General features: G+C 43.2%; 1 protein-coding gene across 1 annotated transcript in view; it reads right to left on the bottom strand.

The window, feature by feature from the left end:
- The window catches only part of LOC115092485 (unconventional myosin-XVI-like), a 507,378-nt gene that overhangs the window by 86,119 nt on the left and 400,979 nt on the right, over nucleotides 1–20,280 (bottom strand). The window contains 2 exon segments of the mRNA XM_029603325.1: nucleotides 2,878–3,185; nucleotides 16,070–16,316. Of these exon segments, the coding sequence (XP_029459185.1) occupies nucleotides 2,878–3,185; nucleotides 16,070–16,316 (555 nt within the window).

The following is a 20,280-nucleotide window of genomic DNA, read 5'->3' as shown; positions in this document are numbered from 1 at the left end:
TGTTTAACCGTGTCATTTTAAAATTTGAGTTGCTCTTGCTCAGCCAAGTTACTTGCGTACATGGGCCTTTTAATGCAATTCTTTTAAAATTCAGCACTTAAGGTTTTGGCTTAAAATTTCTTAAATCTAGGCAACCAAAACCTGGCCGCCTAGATTTAGGTCTGCTATTCATTCACCTAAATGTGTGCGCCAAATTTAACCTCACCCTCTTTTTGGCCTTCTACATTTAGCCCCCTAATTTACGTGCTCTTTCAAATGAGCTGATTTATCCACTCGACTCTCAAGATCAGGCAGCTAAATCCTTTGAAAATTGACCCCTTAATGACAAACTGGAAAGATAGAAAGTCATTTTTTATTATAGAATTTTTCCAAGTTATGCTGCATGTGGGTTGTTCAAGATAGACTGAGAGTCTAAGTGTCAAACAAGTAAAACAAATTGAAAATATGCTAATTACTGACCAATTTGAAATCCAATGGTGGTGTTCTTCAGTTTGAGGGCAATAAAGCTCTGGAGTGGTCTGCTGATGTAGGGCATACAGACACCATTAAAAGAATCCTACAAGAATAAACTGAATGCATTTCTGGCTGTTAGGAATGTAAATGGGTGTAGAGGATTATTGACTAATGATAACACACAGAAATAGTAGCATACTCAGGGAGGCTGGACATAATTGTTTAATGTCATCTTCTAGTCTAATTACATTTCGGAGAGGTGCATTTTCCAAAAATGCTGCATGCCTGAACTAGGCGTATACATTCCGATCTCCTACATTTAGGGATTTTCAGCTGCAAATTTAGGCACTATCATTGGGATGAAATGTTTCCCTAAATCTAGAAGGTCAAAAATGTGGCCACCTACACTAATCAACAAAGTTCTCTCAAACACCAGTCCCCTAAGGCGGTAATCCCACCCTCTCTTCCACCTGATGTGCTAAAAATGTGCAATAGCACAACAATCCTTCATACTCTCTCTCTCTTTTGTCCAATCCCCCATCCCGCCTGGCTGAAGTAAGGAAACTCAACGTGACCACCCCCAATCCCCCCCCTTGTTCATGATCTAAAAAACTTGCCTCCATCCATCCCTCCACCACATCTAGAACCCCCCCCCCAAAAAAAAACAAACCCAAAACTCCTAAAGCCAAGACAACAGGAGAATCCTTTGACCTCCTACCAGCATTGCTTTTAGGCATTTCCAGAGTCATGTGGGGTGCAAAGTGAGTATGAGGTAAGCCTGTATCTTCATGCTTTAATCTCCCCCCTCCCACTTTTAGGGAATGGGAGGGGGAAGATCAACGTGAAACATTTTTTATATTGGGCGGGAAGGAGGGGGGAACAAACCACCAGTGTTCTGGGGTTTGTTTTTTTTCAGACAGATGGGAACATGTGATTGGGCCATGAAATATATTAACAGATCAAATGGGAGGAAAGGGTATCAGGACTTCCAGATCCTATGGTTATTTAGTTGATCTGGTAAGAGAGAGAGAGAGAGGTGATCAAACTGCAAGATTTGTTTTTTGGTTTTTTTTTACTTCAGGCAGATGGGAAGGAGAATAGGGATGGATGTATGGCCACAAGGCAGTGGCATAACCACAGGTATGCTTCAGGGGGCCTGTCTCCCTCACTTTTGCCTCAGGCCTTCATGCCTACAAGCAGAGTCATGTCCCATCTGAATCATCCCTTTAAAGATGCAGGAGTTAGATGACCTCGAGGCATTGGAATCACTGCACCTTTAAAAGGGCTAGCTTGAAGGGGAAACATGTGTATAAAATATTGAATACGCACATAGTGGCTACTTACGTGCATGTATGCTAATTTGTTGTGTGCGTAACATTTTGAAAATTCATCTTTCAGACTGTAAGCTCTCCAGGGGGATAGGGAACTACCTACAGGTCCTGAATGTAATTGACCTCGAAGTACCAAAAGGTGGAATATAAATCTAATAAATAATTTCAGCTTCTACCCAGCGCTGGACATTGTACTCCACCTCTGACCAGTGCTAGCAAAACCTGAGTTAAGCCAGGACTCCTCTCTGCATTGGTGGGTGGGCAATAGTTAATGCCTTCATTTGCATGGGGATTTCCATGCAAAGTTGCTAAGCAGAATGCAGTTTTACATACACACTTTTTTTTGTGCACAAAACTCCTTCCTGCAACTGGAGTAACATTTGCTCACAAAAAAAATGTGTGCACATCTGTGGGTAAAGCTGTGCGCCCTGCTGAGCGTACCTTATTTGCACCAGCCTCAACATTAGGAAGCTAGCTTCTTTGAAAGCTAAACCCTATGCTGCTATGTTAAAAAGTTAATAACAGAGCTATGAATTTCTTTTAAATCTGACTCTGGGTTGAGATCAGCTCAGAAAGGTTCTTTACGATTGGTGATAAATTATGCATTCACTTATTCAAGGACCCCAGGGTCTGTGCAAAAAATGATGGCATCGTCACAAGAACTATTCCAAAGGCCGGTGCTACTTTATATTCTGAAATGGGTTTAAAATGCTGAAATTAAAATTAGGTCCAAATAATATCATTTTGTGCTTTTCATTTCATTAGGGGGGGGGGGGGAGGGAGGATGTTGCCCACATTTCATTTTGTTGGGGGCTATTCTTTTTTTCCGGCACATAGTGTTCACTAGTTCTGAATAGTGCACCGCCATTTGCCAACAATATGCACTATTTAGAAATAGTGCGCGCTAAAAATGGTAGAAAATAAAAATCCAAAGTTTGTGGGGTTTTTTTTTTTATCGCTTCTTTATAAAAATGATATGAAGTGATATAGACAATGTCGTCAACTCAATGTTGTCTATTTCGCTTCAAATGAAAGCACATCCCTATTTTAACCTAGGCAATCCTTTTCAGGGTGCTCTCCGTTGAAGCCTGACCTTCACTAGTCGTTTCCATAGAGGCTGCTGACAAGCAAGCACTGACAGCTTCGTATGAAGCACTCAGCCGGGTGTTGGGGTCTCTCTTTGGTTTGGGAGGAGGCTGTTTCCGGGGCGATGACAGGTAATTGCTGTCATCCATGCTGAACACCGAGTACAAGGATGGGGATCTGATGGATGATCCAGCCACAGAGTGCACCAGGCTGTCCACTGCCATGGGCACGGGCACAGAACTAGAATGGAAGTGCTTGGGCGTTTTGCAGCCCACAAAGCTGTCTTCAGGGAGTTTTCCACCTTTCTCTTCAGCCCTGCAACGACAACAGCAACAACAACAAAAATAAGAGAAAAGACAAGCAGATGCATTATTCAGGTTAACAATAAAGCTGTTCCTGCAAATATAATAGCAGCTCTTTGGAAAACAAGTACTATACACTAGAGATGTGCTTCGGGTAAAAAATTTTTGTTGGGTTCGGGGTTTTTTTTTTTTTTTTTCGGGGGCCACAATTTTCAGGTTAGTGCACGCTAACTTGCATTAGCGCGAACTAACTCAAAAATGAATTTTTGCCGAAATTTCGGAAAAAATTCAATCGTTTTTCGGTTCTCCCGAACCATTCCGAATTAGGCAATTTCGTTGACATTGCCTAATTCGGGAAAAACGATTGCACATCCCTACTAAACACCCCTGCTGTTCCTAGAGAGTGTGTCCTAATCTTCTGACAAACACATTCAGATAAAACAGCTAGCATGCTCCCACTTCCTGCTTTGAGTTACATCAACCCACTGCACCTTTCTCACACAAATGCAGTTTTCCTCAAGTAATTTTATATTGCAAATCAGATATTCGCTGTGGTCTTGAGTCACTCAAATGCTTTTTGACCTCTGCAGGGTGTCTACTAGAAAGAAACATGATAGGAGAACTTTTGTAAAAGCAGAAGTTTGGGAGATATTTGACAACAATAAAGAAATATAATCTTTGCTATGGCCCAAAAGAGATATTTGGATTAAGGAGGGGCAGAGTCACAACAGGAGCACCAACACTGCCCAGCAATCCACCCGTAGACATGTCTACAAACATGTATCCAGCCAAATGCATATCTGCCTTCCCATCACCTCTAGCACCTCTCAGGTCTGAATTTAACAACACATTTTCCAAGTTGGTGGAAATCTAGGTTAGAGCATGTCTGCAGCCAGGCAGCTCTCACTTTTTCCCGGGAATGGTAACTTTAAAGTGAACGCGTGCACGCCCCTATGTGTGTGTACGTGGGTGCGCGGTCACATTCATAGGAATCTTACATCGACCGCTCAAGTACGTGGGCATGTATTACAATACGCCTAGTGTGCCTATGTGTGTTTCCAATTTTAAACATGTACAGGAGCATCTGCTAAGTGCGCATTTTCCTTATGAATTATCAACTTTTACACATGTAAAACATGGCCATGCCCACGTGAAGAAAATGGCCAGTTTAACCAGTTTGTCCACCAGTTTGCCCAGTCCATGTCTAGAACATCAAGGCCCTACCCAGGTTCTTTAGCCTGCACTCTCCCAAGTTTACTCAGACCCCTCTCTCAGTCTGTATCTGCTATAAATATTTTTATTCAGACTTTCACCTGATAAATACGGGCAGGGAAGAGCTGTGTACCTCTTGGGACCACCCCAACCCACCGCTATTCTGTCCCTTTTTTTTCAAGATGAAAGATATTCATGCAGCGGTACTTGCGTATGTGCGATGTTTATAAAATCTCCCTAGCTGTGAGTAAGCGCTGTGTGTGCACGCATCTCCGACTATTTTTGCGTGCGCGGTGCTTTTAAATTTCACTCTGCAGGGAAAAGCTGGGCACATTTTTACAAATTTTCATGCTTTTGGAAAAATAGGATTGCTAATGGGAACACATTCTATTCCTTTAATCTACCACGTAACACCTCAAAAATTGTTAGTAACCATTCCCATTTTAAATAGTGGGTACATCTTTAGTGCAAAAGCTATTAAGAGCAAAGACATCCTTTACATATAAAGATGGCCACTCAGTTATCTTAAATTTTTACTTGTGCTAATTCTAATTCCTACATTCACCTATACAATATATGTATGGCCATGATTCTCATGACAGAATTTTGTTGGGTAGGTGTGGTCAATGAGTCCTTATGTGTAGTGTAGTTAAAGAAGTGTGAATTCAATCTTGAAAGAGATCCTTGCAATTTGAGGTGACCTAATTAATGAACATTTCTTCATGATGTACCAACCTACGTGCATTCATTCCTCCTCTTCCTTAAACACACTTCCAAACTCATTCATTTCTTTCCCAAGCTATGTCTACAGTGAAAGACCTTGATGAATCAGGCCCTCAGTGGACATTCTAATAATATATGTGTTCCAAATATGCTAACTGACTACACTTTACTTGAAATGCCAGTGGAATATGGCATTTTTGTTCTGGTCACCATTGCTAGATTGCAGGGCTGGTGCAAGGGTATTAGGCGTCCTAGGCGAGACTTCTGCCTTGCGTGCACCTCCTCCTCCCCCCCCCCCCCCCCCCCCGTCATGTCCCCCAGGTCTCAGCCCTCGCTCCTACCACATTCGCGCCCACCGAGTGTATGCTTCTCTGCGCCGTGAGCAGGATGGGCAATGTTTGCGGCCCGCCGAATCTATACTCCTCTGCCACGAGCATGATAGACTCCACTCGCGGCCCCACATGGCAGCTCTTCAGTGCCCCCTAGTTCGCCTAATAGGATGCACTGGCCCTGCTGGATTGGAGCTATATTTTTGTTAGTTTAGATTTGTTTGCAGCTTCAATGTCCACATCATTCTCAGCAGAGTGCAGCCAGTTTGTATATTTAGCAGCTGACAGTTTGGCTTGGCTTGTCCCATCATCTCTAGGAAGTTACTCCTTTACAGCAGCTTTCCTCAATCTGTTAATAACATGTGTTGGAATAATATTTTGGGGGTATGTATGTTAAACCAGAGTTTTTAATATTTTTGTCATTCTTTTTTAAATTAACATGTTTATATTTAGTCATGCTTATATTAGCTGGCATTATGAGTTCTTTCAATTTATAATTCTAAGAAGTATCAAATGAACCTTCTGTCATTTTGCTAAATGAACTACTCTAGCTAAAAATAAATTTTATTTTATAGATCTTTAATCTTATACTTCTATTCCACCTTTAATGAACATACATGAACTGAAACACTTCTTCCAGTTAGTAAATGCAGATATATGCATTTTCCAAGTAATGTCTTAAACCTTCAATCTAGGTCTTTTTCTGCCTGGTAGACCACCAGCACACTGGAGTTCCACCACAGTAGGCATCCAGATGCAGGCAGTAAATGAAATAGCTAAGATGAAAGCTTTGTACTCAGTGGGTAATTTGTTTTTTACTGTAGAGTTTAATTACAGTCTTTCCAAGTAAGGTTTTTTTCTCCAGATTGTAATTACTGGCATATTTGAAGCTAACTAAGGAAAGATGTAGCACCATTTTTACATTAATAAAAATAAATTTGCAAGAAAAAAAATATATTTGTATGGCAAGCATATACAGAAAGTTAGAGACACTGTTTCCAGGGAGATACAATAAGGCAGATATCTAATTCCCGTGGAAAAATAAAAGGAATCAAATGAATGTGCTAGTAATATACTTCATCTATTACTGCAATGTTCATCTTTTTTGCATGGATAAATTTACAACATAATGGATGGCAAGAGTGTTAGTTATAGGATACAGATGATAGTAAGATCTGCAATGGGGTGGGCAATTGAGACGAAGTAGAAAAGATGAGGAGTAATCTCAGAGTGCTTGAAGAGTTGTCAAGAATTTGATGGCTGTTTTAATGCAAAAAGTGTAGCATTGTACATTTGGGGGTGCCAAACGTTCCGAACCTGATGGAGGGAGTGGAGAGATACTGAGGTGCATCAGAGAAGGAAAGAGATTTTGGGATGATCATATTCAATTTTCACTAGGAACCAAAACAGTGTGACAAGGCATTGGCAGGAATTACAGGACAAAAAAGAAAAAAAAAAAAAAAGAAAAAGGAGGTGATAATGTCCCTGTACAGGTGCTTGCTGATATATCATATATGGAGTATGGTTTCCAATTTTATAGCTTGTACTGCTGAAAGGTTATAGACAGAGTGGAGCCAGATTACAATAAAACAACAAAAATGGCATAGATCCTAGCCCATCAGATCTATGACCTGAAATATAAGGAATTAAGGGGCCAATGTATTTGTGCGTTAAGGCTAATGCAGCATTAATATGCATTAGCACTTGTGCATTAAGTTATGTTAATATTAACCCAGAGTTAAGGCAGATTAATGCAATAAAAACATTTATGAGCTGCCTTGCATGCAAATGCACAGCAAACAGCGCATTAATATTTCAAATGGGTTATCACAAATTGCCTTAGGCCAGGGCTTCCCAAACTTATCCTAGGGACCCCACAGCCAGTCGGGTTTTCAGGAGATCCACAAGACCAAAACTGTGAAGGATTTCAAAGGGGCGTGGGATAAACACTGTGGATCCATAAAGCCTAGAGGATGTGAATGAAGAGAAGAGGCATGGGGGTGGTTTGCGGGAATGACGGCTACTACCTGGTGATTAATACCCTTATTCAATAAACATACACACGGTTAATGCGACTCCAACATTGCTCTATGCTTCAACGGCAAGAGGAAATGTGGGAAAAAGGATTTGGATTCACAAATAAGTGTGGGGGTAGCTTGCTTGTTGAGGCAGTTACTACCCCGAACCAAGCCTGATACTTCACTTTGAATACATATACAGCACAGCTCACTGCTTCAATGGCAGGGGGGAATGAAGAAAAGAAGATTGATATTCAGACAACCAACAAAGACTAAATTGCACAGGCTGGGTAAACAAATAAGCATGGGAGTAGCTTGCTTATTGCGGTGGTTACTACCCCTAACCAATTAGGCTTGATACTTCACTTTGATGCAGCTCCAGCACTGCTCTCTGCAACAATGGTGGGGGTGGAAGGAAATTAGAACCAAAAAGTTACCAACAAGGACCCTGACCTCAGCAGTCAGAGTAACAGATACGTATGAGAAAAATAAGTGTGAAAGCTTACTGGGCAGACTGGATGGGCCGTTTGGTCTTCTTCTGCTGTCATTTCTATGTTTCTATGAGATACATTTGCACACCATGGAGATTCAGTATATGCAAATGTATCTCATGCATATTCATTGTGGATATCCTGAAAACCCGACTGGCAGTGGGGTCCCCAGGACAGGTTTGGAAAGCCCTGCCTTAGGCAATGCAATTTGAATTAACCTGCCAGAAATGCAAAATCTTAGCTACACCTCCTTGAGAACAAAAAGCCATGATTAAAGGCTCCAAGGAGACAGACTGAGGAGGAGCATACGGAAATATTTTTTCACAGAAAGACTAGTGGATAAATGAGCAGACTCCCTGGGGACGTGGTTGGAGGAAAATCAGTAATGCAATTTATGAAAACTGGCTAAAAAATGAAGATTCTTAGTTATAAGGAAGTGACGACAAATCTGAAGTTGTGATTTAAGCAGCAGGAAGAAATAATGGGCAAAATAGATGGGCATTAAGAATTGTATTTGTCATCAAAATCGATGTCAGTGATTTCCAACATTTTTTTTATGTAATGGCACATCCAGCACTGGGTTCACTTTGCTGCGGCACACCATTATCTTCCCTCCCCCTACCCAGTCCTGGCAATATAACCTTACTACTACAACTGCTACTACTATTTATCATTTTAAAAGTGCTACTAGACAAATGCAGCACTATACAGACACACACATGAGATTGTCCTTGCTCCAAGGAGTTTACCATCGAGTCAAGAAAAACACACACGACGGACAAGAATCCAGAAGAAGAATATTATAGAGAAGTACTTAAGAATTTAAAGATGTTCAAAAAGGTGATTTTTTTTTAAACTGGATTTGAATACAGCCAGAGAGAGTACATGATCCATGGACTCAGGAAGTCCATTCTATGCGTATGACGCAGCAAAGTGGAAAGCACGGCGATTGGAGCTGGAGGAGAAAGGCACAGACAAGAATGATTACCCAATGAATGGATTTCACAAGGAAGGGTGTAGGGAGAGAAAAGAGGAGATCATGTGGAGTTGCAGAGTGAATACATTTACAAGTGCGTAAGAGAAGCTTAAACCCTATGCAGAAGTAAGCTGGGAGCAAATGTAGTTACTTGAGAAGAGGGGTTACATGGTCATAACAACCTTGAATAAAGAAGTTGTGCAGCTGAATTTTGAACAGATTGCACTGGAAAAAGCAGAGTTGCTTACCAGTAACATGTGTTCTCCAAGGACAGCAGGATGTCAGGTCTCACACATGGGTGACATCATCCAGTGGAGCCCGGCATAGAAAACATGTCAGAGTTTCTAGAACTTTGACAGAGCCTCTCTGAGCATGCATTATACCATACATCCACATGGGGTCCCCTCAGTCTTAAAACACCAAATTGGGGATTAAAATAATAAAATAAAATGGAACAAAACCCACAAAGTTGTTGGGTTTCATGAGGGTTGACATCCTGCTGTCCTTGGAGAACACCTGTTACAGGTAAGCAACTCTGCTTTCTCCAAGGACAAGCAGGATGGCAGTCCTCACACATGGGTGAATTCCTAGCTACAGGTGGCCCCCTAAACAAAAAAAGGGACCAACAAAACAAGTGCCAATTTGTACAACAAGAACAATGTTTTGTTGGTAGTAGGAGGGGGGCAGCCTGAACAGAAATAACAGGCCCTAGGAGGGAACAGAGTTGGGTGCTATACCTCGAACAAGTTCTGAAAGACAGATTGGTCAAACCTGCTCTCATGTTGGACATCCCTATCCAGCTAGTAATGAGATGTGAATAAGTGGATGGAACTTCACATCGCAGATTTGCAGATCTCTTCCTTGAATGCTGCTTGCAAGTGGGCTACTAACACTGCCATGCCTTGAACAGCGTGAGCCTTGACAGGTCCCCCAAGATGCAATTCTGCTTGGTTATAACAGAAGGAGATGCAGTTTGCTAACCAACTGGAAAGCATTTGCTGAGCAAGGGTGATCCCCAACTTGCTCTGATTAAAAGAAATAAAAGGTTTGGTGAACTGTCTATGGGCTTCTGTTCACTGCAGATAGAAGGCTATGGATTTTTTGCAGTTCTACTGCGCAGGGCTCATTCACAATTTATTTATTTATTTATTTTATATGCCGGATGTTCCTGTATAATATACATATCACACCGGTTTACAAGGAAAAAAACTATCGCCTCTTTGGCGGTTTACATTGAACAGATAAACAATTAATTAATTATTGCTGAACAGTTAAACAAAGAAAACATGAAGGCGCAAGGAGGAACTTAGTGGAACTTACAGTGAACAGAAAAACATGATTATTTACATTTCAATAGTGAACTCTTCAGGAACTTGTATGCAGGGGGCTGGGGGACAACGACTAAGTTGAAATTGTCATTCTTCCTGCTCTTAGCTCTCGGGGAATGCTTGCACTATGGTGCAAATGGGTCCTGGTAAAAAATGTTGGCAGGACAATGGACTGGTTAAGATGAAAGTCCAACATCACCATAGGCAGGAAATTAGGGTGCATATGTAGGACCACCCTATCGTGAAAAATTAAGTGTAAGATGGATATGTCACTAAGGACTAAAATTCACTGACCCTGCATGAAGTGACTGCCATCAAAAATATGACCTTCCAGGACATATACTTCAGGTCACAGGAGCACAGTGGCTTGAAAGGAGCTTTCATCAGCTGAGCTAATACCATGAGGAGGTCCCAGGATACCATGGGAGGCCTTAGGAGAGGCTTCAACTGAAGCAGACCTCACATGAACCATACAACTATAGGTTGTACAGAAATGGCCTTACCCTCTACACCATGGTGATGTGCACCAATCACACTCAGGTGAACCATAGCAGTTATTCTTGAGACCAGTTTTTGTGGACAGCAGGAGAAGGGATTTAGGGTCTTTTGCTCACACCACATGGAAAACCTCCTCCACTTCAGTGCATAGGACTCTTTAGTGGAAGGCTTTCTGGAAGCTACAAGGACCCGAGACACATCTTCTAAACATTCAGGCTATGAGTGGCAGGGCCTGGAGGTTGAGATCCAAGGAATACCCCAATCTGATCGGTTTTCTGATGTATATCTCCTGAAGAAGTATAAATGAGACCTGCCTTAGCCAAAGTCTCTCATAGTCCCTTTGTCTTCGCAAAGCTTCAACAAAGTCTTCACCACCAGTGGAGTTGGAGGATACGTGTATAGGAGACCCATGTCCCAATAGTGGGCAAAGGCATCTGAGGCTGGACTGCCGTGTGACCTATACAAAGAGCAGAAATAAGGAACCTTCTTGTTCTAAGGCTTAGTGAACAGATCCACCTCTGGGCTTCCTCACAGATGAAAGATTCAATTTGCCATGCCTTGATCCAGAGACTATTTGTGGGGTCAAAAGGAGCAACTCAGCCTATCTGTAATCGCATTCTTTGTACTGACCCGATACATGGCTCTGAGCACCAATCTGTGGGTGAGGACCCATATCTGGAACATTTCCTGACAAAGGAGGTTATGATCTCGTACCTCCTTGCTTGTTAACATAACACATTGCCACTTGTGGTTAGATTATATCAGCATAATTTTGTTGGACAGCCAATCTATGAAAGCCCATAGAGTGTACCTGATCACCAGGAGCTCCAGGAAATTTATTTGACAGTCATTCCTAGGCACACCATAGACACTGGGTACAGAATCCATTGACATGAGCCTCCCAACCCATGCTGGATGCATCTGACGTTAGCACAATTTAGACCCGAGGACTTTGGAAGGATGCCCCCATTCAAGATTGAAATTTACCTGCTACCAGGACAAGGAATCCCAGAGGGATGGGATATTGCACATGCAGTCCTGTAGATCCTTTGTGGCTTGTCGCCACTGGGACCTTAAAGTCCACTGGCTCTTCACATTTGCAAATGTGCCAAATGAATAATGTGTACTGAAGTGGCCATGTGTCCCAAGAGTATCAACATGTGCCATTTATTTATTTATTTATTTATTTATTTAGAATTTTTATATACCAACATTCTTGCAAAAAATATCAAATCATATCGGTTTCCATAATAACAGAACAATCGCGGCTATGGCGTTACATTAAACAGGGCGTCTGATAAACTAAAAATAAATAGAATGGCAAAACAGAGTTAATAAGCGTTACATAAAAATAAAGCGTCTAACAGGGTATCACTAAGAACCTGTGAACCATCCGAATCTGAAACCTCCGAAAAAACCTAAGAATCTGTGAACATCCGAATCTGTGAAACCATCCATGCTGAAACCTGCTGGTTCGCTTGAATCTCTGACATGATGGCCATCAGATTGATGGCCCATTGCCATGGCGGGAAGTCCTTGGCTTAAGCTGTGTCTAGCAGGACTCCAATGAAGACCAATTTCAGTGACGAGCTGAGATGTGACTTGGGGTAGCTGAAGATGAGTAGCATCAGGATGGATGAGCGAATGGACTCCATGGCCCCTGTCTGAGAGGTGTTCTTGAACGGCCAATCATCCAGTTAGGGGAAAACATGGAGTCCCAGCCTATGAAGGTGCACCCCCATCACAGCTATTCATTTCATGAAGACATGTGGGGCTGACACTAGCTCACATGGCAGAATGTGGTACTGGAAGTTTTTTCCCACTACAAATTGGAGATACTTCTGGTGACTGGGAAAGATCTTGATGTGAGTGCACGTGTCCTATAGATTGAGGGAGCATAGCCAGCCTCCTTTTTGCATGAAAGGGATCAAGGTGCCTAGGGAAACCATCCTGAACTTCTATTTTAGAAACCTGTTCATGGCCCTCAAGTCTTGGATGGGATGGAATCCTCTTGTTTCTTTGCAATCAGGAAGTACCAAGAGTAGAAACCCTGCCTCTTTGCCCTGGTGGAACAGGCTCAACCTCCCTGTCCCCAAAAAGGACTCAGGGGGCAATTTGGCGGAGTACTCAGATTTAATTTGTACTCTCCACAGATAGATAGCTAGAACCCATTGCCCCAAGATTACACTGGGCCACTGGTTAGCAAATAACTGCAGCCATCCCCTGAATGGAGCCTCCAAGATCCTGGGAATGGCAGACATAGCTATGCTCTCTGCAATCCAGTCAAAATCCTGCCCCCGGAGTTGACAGAAGCATTAGCTGGGGCTTTGGGGTGCTCTGTTGCCTGGGTTGGCTATGAGGGGCCTGCTGCTGCTGAGACTGAGAAAGCGGAGGGTAGTATCTCCTTGTGCAGAAGAAAGATGTATTCTGACCAGATCTCGAGGACCTCCTAGCAGAGGAGGATGTGTCCTGAAAACCAGCGGAGAGCTGCTGGACTGTCGCATGGTTATCCCTTATTTGGGCCACCGTGTCCTTCACTTTATTTCCAAAGAGATTCTCTCCAGTGCACGGCATGCCAGCGAGTCACTCCTGCACTTCCTGATGGAGATCCGAAGCCTGCAGTCATGTCAGTCAACGGGCACCAATCTGTGTGGCAGAGACCTTTGATGCCTTTTCAAAAACATCCTAGGTTGTCTGGACCCCATGTTTTCCACATTCCAGGCCCTTATGCAGCAGCAAATGGAGTGTGTCCTGTTGCTGTTGAGGCAGCTGCTCAGGTACCTCCTGCATCTGCTTCAGGATATCCCACATAAATTGGCATATGTAGAGCTGGTAGTCCACTATGCTGGTGATGAGCATGGCACCTTGAAACACTTTCCAGCCCAAGAGTATCCATGGCCCTCTGGTCCTTGCCTGGGGGCGCTGAAGAATGGGTTTGAGTGTGCTAGGCCTTGACAGTGTATTCAATCACCATCGATTGGTGGGGTAGCTGATGCTTATCAAATCCAAGAGACTTCTGGGTGAGATATATTGTGTCTGCCTTCCTGTTAATGGGAGGAACTAAGAAGGAGTGTTCCCACATCTTGAATAGTAACTCCACAAGGATCTCATGTACTGGAACTGCCATGATTTTCTTGGGAAGTTCCATGTATTGGAGGATATCTAGCATCTTGTGCTGAGTATCCTTCTCACTCTGCAACTGAAATGCGATGGCCTCTGCCATTACCCTGACAAACCTTGTGAAGGAGAGGTCTTCTGGAGGAGACTTCCATCTGTCAGAGTTGTTGTCCTTCCAGAGGTCATAAGTGCCTTCGAACTCACTGTCATATCCTGGGGACAGGACACTGGGCACTTGGCCTCTGGCCAGCATTATAAGAAATGCTCAACTGGCCTTGGGGGCTCAGGCTCCAGTGTTGCCCCTTTTACCAGGGGAGCTTCATCCTCCATGGATTGATACTGGACCAGCTGGGGATGCCACTGATGCCCCACCAGACATCAGTGCCACCCCGGGTACTGATACTAGCTGTGTCAGTATCAAACTGATGGGCCAATGCTGGGATTCTAGCAGTTGTTTGAGGAGGGACCATGCTGGCCTCGGTGATATCAGTGCCTGAAAGCCAAGGCCATGCAATGCCTTCTCCTCTGCCATCTGCATGTGCCTCTCCACTCCTCCTCAAAGAGCACTGATGTCAAAACCAACTGGGACCTAGAAGGTGTGACCAGATCCTGCTCGGAAATGAGAAGAAGATGGGTGGTGGGCATCAGGACTGGAGGAGACCATGGAGAACCCTGGGTATCAGTGGAGGACTGGCACTCCTCACCATGGATATGCTTTGGGAGCATCACAGCAAAAGATGATGCATTCTTATGCCCGGCAGCATGCATCCACGGGAATGAACACGATGCTTCTACAGCTTCCTTCAATGCTTGGATTGGTCCTTCCCCAGTACAGAGGCCAAAGACATTGAACCCAATGTTTGTGACTGGGGGGAGGCACATGATGGTCCATCTGGCAGCCAGCAACACCGACAGAACAGATAGCCCTGCCAATGTCGATGGCTCAGTGTCCATTGGTGCGACTCCGAGGTCCCTTAATGCCGATGCCTCCGATGCCAATGTCGATGGACTGGTCTTCTCTGGCCGGAAGAATCTTGCCATCTTATCAAGCTGGATCTTGCGTCCCTTGGGGGTCATCTGGGTGCACTTGCTGCAACCCCGGACCTTAAGTGATGCCCCCAGGAAGAGGACATGGGGGACCATGAGAGATATAGTCCTCGTGTATCAAGGGCCCCGCTTAAGCCTGGATGTGGACATGTTAAGAAACAAAAGGGATGTAATATAGAAATTAATGGCTGCAGCACTTGATGGCCAGCAGGCATCAACTGCACTGCACCCCAGATATTATTTGCAAAATAAAACTTGCCCCAAAACATTGATAAATCTGATAAAGATAATAAAGGGAGAATCAGGATGTGGACTTCGTATTGACTGCACAATCCCGTGAAAAAATTGAAAGAAAAAGCAACTTCAGCAAAGTTTTTGGAGAGACACCAAAATTGCTGTGAACATGAAACTCCATGGAAAAGAAGAGACTGAGGGGATCATGCATGGTTGCGTGGTATAATGCATGCTTGAGCATACTCATAGACGATCAGTCAAAGTTTTAGAAATTTTGATATAAGTTTTCCGTGCTAGGCTCCATCAGATGATGTCACTTGTGTGAGAGCTACCATCCTGCTTGTCCTTGGAAAAAGATGGTTCAGAGGGAAGCTTGTAAAGAGCAAGTTTCAGAACTGTAAACAGGAGCTGATAAAAGGGTAGATGAGCATGTTGGTAGCATGCTCAGAAAGGAAGAGATAAATGTTAGTAATATTAGACAAGAAGAGCCAACATACTTTAGAGGTGTTTTAGATGTTTGTAGAGAAGGAGAGAGAAGCATGAGCAGTGATCCTAAGGTTACTGGCCAAGAGAACCACCACCACCACCTCTCCTTCCTGCCATCATCACATTTCCTTCCCTTCCTCCCACCTGGAATCACCACCTTCGCTTCCCTTCCACTCCTTAGCATCCCACCTCCTCCCCATTAGCATCTTTACCATCTACTGGCCTCCTAACCCTAGCATTACCATTTTCATTCCCTCTCCACAGTCTCATGTCCTTGGCATCAATGCCTTCTCATTCCCCCCTTCCCCATCATAATTCTCCCCTCACACACACACACACACACACAAGCCTGCATCACCATATTCCCTTCCTTCCCCTGACCCCTTGGCATTACCATTCTTAGAGGATCACTCACAGATTGCCTACAAAGATTCATACCTTTTTGAGGTTTCTTCCTGTTCTTTTCTTGTCTCTAGTTTTCCCCTGTGATAAGCTGTGTTCATTTCATTGCGAAGTCGGTCATTTTCCCGCGCAATGTCAGAGGCATTCTGGATGACCAGTGCATCGTAGGCTTGCAGCCCCATGTCCTCTGCATTCCGCAGAAAGCCGTTTATGGACGTAACCTCCTGCTGGTTGATGCTCATCTTCTGTAGCAAACGCTGGCGGGCTAGGAATCCTCTTATAACTGCCGTAATGCAACAAAATTATGGACCAATAAGAGTGGGGAACGGGAAAAGAGAGGTAAGAATCAATAAAGAAAAAACTACAAACTAGCGTACATGTTGCTACAAAGCTTGAAAAGTGAGTAAGAATTAATCAGCACCCAGAAAGAGAAAAACATGCAAGCAAGTGGTGGAATCGGGTTTGTTTGTTTTTTTAAATTTATTTAGTTATTACTGGGAATCTCTAATATTATATATGTAAAATCAAAATATTTGGTACTAGAAAAAATAAGTCGGTGCCTTCTCTTATTTTATTTCTTTTTCTTCATTCATAGTGATACAATATCGGAAAAATAGAGGCAAATGAGAAGGGGAGGATATGCTTGTTGTAACAATGGCAGGCATATTTCTCTAATTTTTTTTCCCTATGGTGAATAAGATGTTATTTATGTACTACTGTCTAATGATGATACAAGCTGAAACCAAGAATTGATCCCAAGGTCATAATCCAGCGTATATGTTTTCAGCCCAACTTTCAAATCTGTCCATGGTTTACTATTTGCATGCATAAGTGGACATGCAGAGGTTTCTGCTAGCATTTTCTAACCCTTGTGGCAGGAACTGCTCAGTTATAAAATACGATATTCCTACCCCAAAAGTATGAATGTATGTTGTATGTGATTATATTTGCAATACAGGAACATATATACTTTTATCTATTTAAAAAAATGTGAAGATTTTGTGTGTGAAATAATTGTAACAATTTGTACATAATAACCCATAATTAAATGTGGATGAGAATACTTAGGGCTAGATTCATCAAACTATCACATGTAATAGGAAGAGGGGCATGTTTTATGGTAATAGCCTATTTATTATAATAGGTATTACTGCAAAGTGTGTTAACTTTTTATTGTATTTCTGAGGGTGAGAGAGAGAGAAAGAGAGAACAAACCTATCTATAAGGCCCTTGCAGTAGTTAGCTATTTTAGGCCTGGATTCTCTAAGGTCTGCGACCTTAGAGAATCTGGCGGTAACGGGGGCAGGGAGCGGGCCTGTGAAAGCCGGCAGCCATCACACCACTGCGGTGCGCTGGCTGCCAGCTTTTGCACAGAATAACTACACCGTAATTATTCGGCATGAAACTGGCGGCGATAAGGGTCCTTACCTTTCGCCGCCAGCGATGTCTCTGCAGAGTCGGCCCCAGTGCTGCCCCAACTCCTCCTCTTCCAGGGCCGACTCTGCCCCCATTTAGTGATCGCACACGAAAAGGGACTTTTTTGCATGCGAAAAGTCCCTTTTCTCGTGCGATCGCTTTTGAAAATGACCCCTCAGCTATTTATATCTCTATAGGAGGCCCACCTAGTAACTCGAGGTGAGGTTTAGGTAGTAATGTAGGAGTTAGGGGCCACTTTGACATGCAGCGTGAGAAGTAAGAACAGAACAGTACACTCTTGTGAAGATTTGATGTTCTTCGGAGTGAGGAAACTCACACAAGGATGAGATTTGTACAAAGATCTCTCAGCCTAGCTTGATGTTAACCAGGTAAAGAGTCCATCAAGCTAAGTTGAGAGAACATTGTACAAATCTCATCCTTGTGTGAGTTACCAGGTGGGCCTCCTATAGTAGCATAAATAGCTGCTTACTATGGTGCCACCCACATAGGCTCTCTCTCTCTTCCCCCCCCCCCCCTTCCCTCTCACATCTCAGGCCCTTCCCCCAATCCTCCTCCCCAGCCTACAAATACCCAGAACACAATTTGTGAAAAAAAAATCACAATTTGCATTATGGGCATATCGCACAGCTTAATGCCGATGAAAAAGGTGTAGTTATTTTTGGCAATATCGTGCATTCTGGCTTTGCGAAGCCAGCCCAATTTTACAAAAATCCCACCCCAACTCCTCCCCTTTTATAAACTAAAATTGCACCATGCGTTATCATGCTTTTCGCATGTGTTAAGGCATGCATGCGAGAACGCCATAACGCAAGTTGGAAAATAACCCCCTTAAGTTGTGTGCATACTTGGAATCACAAGTTTGCCGATATCTCTTCCAGTTCACCCAAACCTTTGCCTATATCCTCTAGCATGTCATCCTGGAACCCCACCAATTCACCCAGAAATCCCACCCAAAAACTGCAGACAAGAGACTTATCCAATTTCAATAGCATGAGTCGATTAGCAGGTATGCAAGTGTTTAGAGAAGTTTGGTAACGTACGCACGAATACCTCTCACAAAATAGCAATTTGTGTACCCTACCACTAAACACCTCCACACTAACCCTTTTTTCCCTGTTACAATGTATATACGATACTGGAAGTACACACATACTCTTGAGGTTTATAAAATAGCATTCCTGCACGTACATGCTACTTATACATGCATATTCTGTTTTTACTCATGCAACTCCCACATAATTCTTTGAAAATGTACTTGATAAAGTCGATGGAATGCATTACATTTTTTAGACACTAATTTGGATCACAAAATGACATGGCAAATAAAAATATTTGATCGACCAATAAATAAACTTCCAGGAAGCATGATATAAGGATTACATAAATATATTTGCTTTTAGTTCTTTAATGTCTAGCATTAGAATGGTAATCAAAATGAAAAAAAGCCACACAACTTCGAAAACTTTTTTGGAATAGTATACATAAAAAAAAGTGGGGAAGACCTCATATACAAACAACAGGTGCTGCTTTTTGTGTCATTTCTTAACCAAGAACAGCATTCACTTATTAAGGTGAAATCATACATTCATATGTCACCAAAGTGATTGTGCACCCTTTAAATATAATCATTGGACTCCACACTGTTTTTTGCGTAAAGGCACATTTATTTTATATGCCACAATGCCACAACTTAATGCGCACTAAAATAAAACAGAGAAGCACTCTTATCTTAGAACTCCACGATGCTTTACAGTGCCGGACCCTCCTGACCCCCACAAGACTTGCCAAAAGTCCTGGTGATCCAGCGGGGGTCCGGGAGCGATCTCCTGCACTCGGGCTCTCGGCTGACAGTATTCAAAATGGCACCGATAGCCTTTGCCCTTACTATGTCACAGGGGTTACCGGTGCCATTGGTCGGCCCCTGTCACATGGTAGGAGGACAAGATGGCGCCGGCTGTCCATTGCTCTTACCATGTGACAGGGGCCGACCAATGGCACCGGTAGCCCCTGTGACATAGTAAGGTCAAAGGCTATCGGCGCCATTTTGATTACCGGCAGCCGATGGCCCGAGTATAGTAGATGGCTCCTGGACCCCCGCTGGACCACAAAGGAGTTTTAGCAAGTCTTGGGGGGGCTCAGGAGGGTGGGGGGTTGTAGTTCATTAAATTTTAGCAGGGAAACAAATAAGAATGGAATGCATGAACGGATCGGGGCCCCTCCTTGCCGAATGCAAGGAATCTCCCTCCCCCCCCCCCACCACACGAATACCGAATGTTAACGTATGAGGTCCCTCTGCACATCCCTATAAAACTCATCAAGGATGAAAGAAAGAGAATACTTTTAATGCCTTTTGTTGTGAGCCTATATTCTGGAACTGGGGCTGAAATACATTCTGAATTTGCATGTTGGAATTTTGAATCGGAGCCCAAAAGATCATCGTAGCCCCTGAACAAACGCTTACATTTGCATGTGCTGACTAGCCTACTCTGACTCCTCATTTTAGAGGAGCCTTCAGCGGGGAAAGATGAGGCCGAACGGTTCTATGAGCACAGGGTAGGCATGGGGTGGAAAGCGAGGGAAGAATAAAAGTGACTATAAAAGGAGAAAATAAAGCATCACAAAGCATGCTGAGAGAAAAATCAAGAAAAGAATACAGTGAGAAATAGAGATGAAGTGGCAAATGTCTGAAGTAGCCAGACTTATATACACTGGGGGTGCAGGCGAAAACTTACATTATTTTTGGTTTCATTGGGGAAGGTTTTCCATCAAATTTTGTTTCATGGGGGGGGGAGGGAGCTTTATTTATTATA

This window comes from Rhinatrema bivittatum, chromosome 5, assembly GCF_901001135.1.
Source record: "Rhinatrema bivittatum chromosome 5, aRhiBiv1.1, whole genome shotgun sequence".
Lineage (NCBI taxonomy): Eukaryota > Metazoa > Chordata > Amphibia > Gymnophiona > Rhinatrematidae > Rhinatrema > Rhinatrema bivittatum.
This window is presented reverse-complemented; position numbering and strand designations above follow the sequence as displayed.